We start from the raw sequence: 7,228 nt of genomic DNA, 5'->3' as shown, positions 1-7,228 counted from the left end.
CTCCATTTTTCGTCATTCCAGCAGATCTCTCTATCCTTGGCGTTATTTTGCAATATGCGATCATTATTACTAGAGATATTAATAATATTATTATTATTAATATTATGAATAGTATTATTAATATTAATATTATTCGAAATAACGAAAGTGGAGATAGAGTAATGTAAAAATTAAACAAAGAGATAAGTAAGAGGTAAAATAGTGTTGGGTGCGAGAAGAGTAAATTAATAAAAAAAAGTATTTAAAGATAACGATCATTAGATAAATTATTGCCCCACCGCCCGGTAGTGTTGCTAATGGGTGTTTGTTGCATTTTTTTTGTTTGCTGTTGTTGTTGTTGTTGGGTTTGTTTGATTTGCAGACTTGCTAATTTTGTGGTATTTTTTTTTATGCTGTTGCTGTTGGATTTCAGTTCATGTTGAACTTATTTTGATTTTTTTTTTAATGCAAGTTGGTTGTTTGTTTAAGAGAATCTGGTTTTAGTAAGGATGATCGCGAGGCGCGTATTGCCTTCTTTGATTTTTGATTGCACCTACGCTGTGATCGGCGTACTCCGGGAGCAGCGGATTGCCGGCGGCCGCCAGCGCGTAGCTGTAGTCCGTGTAGGGCGACGCGTAAATCAGGCCGGTCGTGTGGTCAATCGTCGGTGGCGGGCCCGATCCTGGGATCAAGCTGGCAGCCGTCGTCGGCACGGAAACGCGGGGCGACAGGATGATGGGCGCACCGAGCGGATTCGGTGCGGTCCGGCCAGCCAGTGAATTGGCCGCGGCCAGATTAGCGGCCAGTGTCGCCTGGTTCAGCATGCGCGAGTCGGCCGCAGCCACCGCCGCCAGTTTCCACCGCTCGTCGGCGTACTGCTGCGGGTCAAAGTTGAACGTGTTGTCGGCTGGTGCGACCTTTGTGGTCGAATCACGGTACGTGCCATTGATGATGGCCAGCTCCATCAGCTGGCGCTTCTTCAACTCATCCTCGCCCTCGGCGTGCGGGACAAGCAGCTTCTTCACCTCATCCAGGGCACGCTTCAGCTTGATCGACGCCCGGTTCTCGGTGTCCTCGACCGTGATCAGCACGTGCAGATCGTCGGACAGGTGCTCCCAGTTCGGTTTGCCCCGGTTCGCGTCCTCCTTCTTCTTGTCACGCATCGAACCCTTCCCCCGGACCATAATCTTGCAGCCCGTCTCCTGCTCGAGCTGCTTGGCGGTCATACCGCGCGGGCCCAGGATGCGCCCAACGAAGTTGAAGTCCGGGTACTCCTTCACCGGGACGTACACCTTCTCGTTTTTCGTGACCGATTCACCCTCGGGATCGGGCAGCTGAAGCGGTTCCTTCGTGACACCGTTGATGTGGAACAGCGACGCGCGCACCTTCGAGATTTCCTCATCCAGCAGCCGCTCGACGTGCATGAACACGGTCGGGAATGCGGCCAGCTGTTTGCGGTCCTTCAGCAGCTGTGCTAGATAGTCGGCGATGCTTTGCGTCGACTGCTGCTGCGTCACCGTGCCACTGTTCTCCGTCACCGCACCGTACGAGCTCATTATGTGATGGTTGTGTTGCTGATTCATTTGTGCTGTTTTGGGGGGGTGGCGGCCGTGGCCGGTTTCCGGGTCCGAGAACTAACGTACGCACTTTTTTCACACACTCACTCACTCACGCACGCACACCCGGTGCGAAAAACCTGCCTCGGAACAGCAGAGTGGCGCAACACGGCGCGTTACGTTCTAAACTGATCCACTCACGCACAGGAAAAAAAACGTCAAATTTGCACCTCGATCGCTGTCAGATGCTGGCTAAACACACGGGCATTGTTTATCAACACGGGAGCACCGTCGATCGGACGCACTGGGCGAGTTTGGTTGGGTTTACTTTCCTCTTCCAAGCGGGTGTGTGTGTCTTTCTTTTTTATACCCCACTCGCGCCCAACATACATTCACTCGAATTGCACACGCGCACGCACTTTTGTACCTTTTTTCTTTGTTTTAACTGAAAAGAAGAAGAGAGTCCCATTTTTACACACGTGTTCGGAGCCAACCGGTGGCCATGTGGGCAGCTTCTGAAGGACCCTTTTTTTCACACTGACCGCAATCTCCCCCCCCCCCCCCCCCTTCGCACGGAAATGTAAGTCAAGAAGGCATTGTGGTGCTGTCAAATCACGCACATCAAGCACCTGATCAAGCAACCCCAATCCGGAACCAGTATATTGAGCGAAAAGATCGAATCAAACCGATGGCTCGAGTCCCTGGGCTGTTTTTTATTCGTTTTTTTTTCCTTCAATCTCACACAACTATCCCGGGCTCGGCTTTCTCTTCGGTGCTAAAAGCAGACGGTGTCGGGGCCACCGCTACATGACAGTTTTCGCGCTCTCTTATTCCTCGCCGCGGTTGTTCCCACGTTCGCTTCTTTCCCGATTGTACCGATCACGCATACGTGGCTAGTGCGATTCGATCGGCGAGTTTTACGGCTATTTTCAACACCGGTTCCAATGGCTCAATCGACTTTGATCGGTGATGCGCCGCAGCGATGCAACCATTTATTGCCATTTTTTTTCTGTGAGGCTTGATTCCAACGTTGAGGATTCAAAAATACAATCACACCCCGCCGCCGCTTTTGGGGTCAAAACCCAACGCAACAGGATGTGCGTGCGTTTGCGCGGCTCGGTGATATGTATTTTGTTTTTGTAGTTTTTTGTTGTTGTTGTTGCTTGTTTAAACGCGCTCTCCCGAGCTGTGCTGAGTCAGCACAGGGGTGAAACAAGCGACAGGTGAAAACAGAACCGTTTTCTTTGCCGTCTCGCTCGTTACGTGCCCTTTTTCAAGGCTTCCGGAGGCGGACATTCTGGCGAGGTTCTGGTCACAGCGTTTCGCGGAGTAAAAACCGGACAAAAATGCGTTTATCGTCCACCCAAACTACCCACCACGTTCAGGGTAGAAGTGCGTACAAAAAGGTCGATTACGCATCGTGTATACGCGTCAGAAGCCTCGAACGAGTTTGGCATTGGGAAAAACCACGCCAAGAAAAACACACCACCGTCATGCTGGAGGAAACTTGACTAGCTCTATTTTCTGTTGATCCTATTTTTCATTCCCTTTCTCTCTCTCTGATTATCGCTTCTTCATCAATGTTTCACTCCACGCAAAGTTCTTGTACCTTGGTTGATTATTTTAAAGCCTCTGCGCGCCTTCGCCTCTTCTCAACACCCTTTTTACACCAAGCGAGCGAAGAGTCCAGGCAGAGTCCAGGCAGAGAGCGCGACCCTTTTTTTTATACGCCCTGATAGGGCAAAGGAACCCACCCCAAGTTCCGGGCGCACTTGCTGCGTTGTTTGAATGATAGATTCCCATACATCGACGCCCCTTCGAAGTGCCGCTATTCGTGCACGGCTTCACGTCGCCCATTTCCTCCCCCACAGACGTCTGACCCCTTGCGTGGAAGGAAAAAAGGGCTACCGTTTTCCACGCACGAACTCGCGCACTTTCCACGCGTGCGAGATGGCTGAATATCTTCTCGACTTAAGCCCCGTCACTGCGACCCCATCCACACATCCTGCACCGCGATCGGCTTTACACTCTCTATCTCTCTCTCTCTCTTTCTCTCGGTTTGTAGTTTCCTCCCACTCGCTCTCGCTCTGGCATGCGCGCTCTCGCTCTCTTTTTAAACAAAATCTGTTTTATTGCTGTCTTTTTGCCTGTTGCTTCTTCTCACTTCGGCAGGCCAGCATACCACACCACGCCACACGCGCCACCGTTGTTGGCATCTCTCGCTACCAAAGGGGCCAATACAACCAAATCCCACGCAGTCACCAACACCCAGTTATTCTCGCTACCGCAAGCTACGGCACCGTGCGGTGAAAAGATTCCGCTAGTGTTAACGCCGCGGCCAGCTTGCCCTGCTGCCTGAGAACGTCCCAGAAAAAGTGTTGGAAAATGTGCGAAAACGCCTAGCTAAGAACGCGAAATAGTTTAGTTTTATCGGTGAACGGCAAGGCAAAGTAAAGTGATAGTAATCGGCACAAAAGCACTGTGCTTCAAAGTGACACATCTTCGACGGGGGAGGGAGAGAAAAACTTTACACACGCTACTACACACTCAACACGTAAGTCACTCGCTCCTTCCTAAAGCACTGTTCACGTAGCCACGGGCATCGCGTTGCCATGGTTTGCTCCGTTTCCCGAATTCCGGAGACTAGCGGAATTGGGACGCATATTTTACCTTTTTTCTTCGCACTCTGCTTAATGTTACTCAACGCACGACCGCGCCACAACCGATTTCAGCGAAGGATCGAATTGAAATGATGATCGTAATGTCAGATTCTCTCTCTTGAGGCAGTCGACTGCACAAAGCGCTAGCGAGCATTGGGCCGAGAAAATTTGATGCCGTAGTTTACAAGCGCGGGTTCGCGAGTTGGAATGGGTATAGCGCTGCGATCTAAGTTGGCTTGAGTGGAAATGCAACTCCCTCGCGTTTGCTCGAGTTCTCTCTCGAACGTGCCACAAACGCGCTGCTTGCTGCTCTTTGGCTCTCTTTTCGTTCTCTCTCTCTCTCTCTCTCTCTCTATGTCTCTCGTTCTTGTGTGCGCACGCATCGTAAGCCTAGAATAGTGAGCGCTTCGCATGATTCATTTTGGTCACAAGTGTAGGCGCAATTCACGTCGAATTGTACTGAAAATGTGGGAGATTTAAGTTGTTTCATGAGTAAAAACAGCTGTGTTTTGTAAAAGAAGTGGGTGGTTTAAAAAACGATTGCCAAAATTGCAATTCAAGGGTGTACGTTAAAATAAACCATTGCACCAAGATGCTTGTAGGCACACAGTAGTCCCACTGTGCAACACCCACAACGCGCACGAGATGAATCTCAAAGTTGGTTCTCGGTACACGGTTGCCAGATGGTTCCGCGAAAAATCCATCCTCATAACCAGATCTGTATATTTTGCCACAATTACACCTTTATGCACGTTCACTGCAAAAATGCATCGAAAAGCTTCTTGCCAAATATTTTATCCTTCTTGCGCTTCATCATCGCCAACCGCTGTTCGGCTTGCTTGCGAATCTGGTTCAACAGATACGCGTGCGGTTTGATTACACTCTGGAAGTCCTCGTGGGGCAGCCGGTAGATCTCGCATGTCTCCAAAGCGATCACGTGGGCCGTTCGCTGCTGGTTGCGTTTGATCAGCGAAATTTCCCCAAAGTACGCACCGTCCGTCAGATGGCCTAGCTCCTTTCCATTCATCGTGTACACGGCAACGGTACCCGCTGCCAGGAAGTACATCGAATCGCCGTAACTGCCAGCCGCGATGATCACATCATCCTGCAGGTACAACTCTAACTGCAGGCAATTCACGATGTCGGTAAGAATGAAGTACGGCAGGTTCTTGAACAGATCCACACTCCCGACCAGATTGCGGCAGGTTTCCATGCGAATGCTACTTCGCAGGTTCTGCGGGAAAAGCCCCATGATCATCTCTTCGTCGAAGTACCGGCTACGGAACCGCGTGGCAAAGTTATTCCTGAACTTCCGCTGCAGATGCATGCTCAGCCGCTTATTGTAGGCGAAAGCCTTCAAGTTGGCCATACTCTTGTCGTACTGATCGGTGGCCATCTCGGGCGAGTCTAAGAACCTACACAGCACCACAGGCACGTAGTTGAACCAGATCCACCCGAGAAACATCACGAGCCACATGATCCACTGGTACACGAAGTAATCCTCGATGTCCTTCTTTTCGGTCGACGACAAACCGACGCGTAGCGTAATCAGCATGCTCTTGAAGTAACGATTCGTTGCGGAGGTGTTCGTTCGCACATCACCCAGCAAAAACTGTCCGACCGTCGTGTTGGGTATGGATACATTCCGATATTGATCCCGCATGGCGTGCACCAGTTGCCGTTGGTCCGAGCCGTCTGAGATTCGATCGATTTGCAGCAAAATCGGTGTGATATAGCCAAGACACGTGGTCCAATGCAACACGTACAGGGTGTTCATGACGGCTTCCACAATGCGTATTCGACTTTCGGGAATTTTCAGCAACCGCGGGATCACCTTAAAATACTGATTGCTATCCCGGAAGCGAAGTATGTGGCATAGGTACAGAAACGAAACCAGTGCGAGACATACGTCGGCACCTGCTTCCAGAATCAGATCATCGAACACATCGAGCAGCAGTATGTACGGCATAAAGAGCAGCACATCGAACACCAACTTGAACGGGCGCAACCGTTTGAAGAAGATCTTTCTCGATTCCAGCACGATTTCGTTCGTTTCGATCACCACGTAACCGGTGCAGAACGTAACAGCAAATTCAATCACGAGAATTAGGCACAGCGTCAGATCGATGTACTCCACCACGTGCCGGGTGGGACGCGGCTGGAATGCCAGGAAGCTAAAGGCTAAGGATAACAGCAGCAGGTGCATGTTCATCACAACGAACACCAACATGTCGGAGAACATCCGGAGCATGCTGAACGGATGAATCACGTGCGATGGGTAGGACCCCAGAAGACGTTCGTTTTCTTTGAGCACCTGGAAGGAACTCTTCAGGTGCTTCTCCGTCGACGGATGCAGTTCCGACACGAGCCGCAAGCGCTGCAAGTAGCGTAGCAGTTTTGTGCGCCTTGGAAGGGCTTGATACTCTGCCTCCGATATTCGCGTTGCTTCAATGGTGCACACATGCTTGTTTTCGGTTAGTTTTCGACTCATTTTGCGGGTAATGAGAAGGACATTCTGCGCTACAACCCGGCTGCTGACTGTGCTTCCGTCAAAGGCTTGCTTTCACAGCAGCAGAAGAAGGCTCTGGTTGCTGCGATGTGTCAAAAAGCTGTGTCCAGGATAAATCTAGCACTCCACGACCGGTATGCGGACGAAAGAAGCTAATTAATTCAGCAACAATGTCCCTTGTTGTGGTAACACATGTGCTGCGCAGCTGTTAAGTGCAGATTGCTCTCATCTCATCGCCCTAAATATGCTGCTGCGTGCATTTGCTGGCAGCACTGCCTCGATCTGCCTTTTTGGTTGGCCCTTGGTCGGAGATTTTCCCAACTCTCAGCGTCCCACCCCAACCAATATAACAGAGACAGAGAAGAAGCATTTTCTCAGCATCATCATCAGCATAATTCCCTGACTCAGTGGCTCTCTGCGTAATGTTGGAGTTTTCTCCCGTTCGCTCACGGCGCTCTCTCTCTCTCTCTTTGAACAAGGGCTTGTTTTTCTCACGCACTTTCCGAGCGCACGCACGTTTCTCC

The 7,228-nt window shown here is 50.6% G+C and overlaps 2 protein-coding genes across 2 annotated transcripts; both read right to left on the bottom strand.

The window, feature by feature from the left end:
• Positions 1-363: 363 nt before the first annotated feature.
• LOC128727428 (protein held out wings) lies at positions 364-4,280 on the bottom strand. The gene is made up of 2 exons (XM_053821341.1): positions 4,206-4,280; positions 364-1,980 (listed from the first exon to the last, which is right to left on the bottom strand). Exon 2 carries the CDS (start codon positions 1,560-1,562, stop codon positions 480-482), a length of 1,083 nt encoding a protein of 360 aa, XP_053677316.1. The 5' UTR covers positions 1,563-1,980; positions 4,206-4,280; the 3' UTR covers positions 364-479.
• Positions 4,281-4,949: 669 nt separating this feature from the next.
• Positions 4,950-6,686, bottom strand: LOC128726821 (potassium/sodium hyperpolarization-activated cyclic nucleotide-gated channel 2-like). The gene has a single exon (XM_053820649.1). The coding sequence runs from the start codon at positions 6,684-6,686 to the stop codon at positions 4,950-4,952; it is 1,737 nt and encodes a 578-aa protein (XP_053676624.1).
• Between the last annotated feature and the right edge of the window lie 542 nt (positions 6,687-7,228).

This window comes from Anopheles nili, chromosome 3, assembly GCF_943737925.1.
Source record: "Anopheles nili chromosome 3, idAnoNiliSN_F5_01, whole genome shotgun sequence".
Lineage (NCBI taxonomy): Eukaryota > Metazoa > Arthropoda > Insecta > Diptera > Culicidae > Anopheles > Anopheles nili.
This window is presented reverse-complemented; position numbering and strand designations above follow the sequence as displayed.

What these genes read in the sequence shown, in the direction of transcription:
- LOC128727428 (XM_053821341.1), bottom strand. Translation starts at nt 1,562, where the DNA reads ATGAATCAGCAACACAACCATCACATAATGAGCTCGTACGGTGCGGTG.
- LOC128726821 (XM_053820649.1), bottom strand. Translation starts at nt 6,686, where the DNA reads ATGAGTCGAAAACTAACCGAAAACAAGCATGTGTGCACCATTGAAGCA.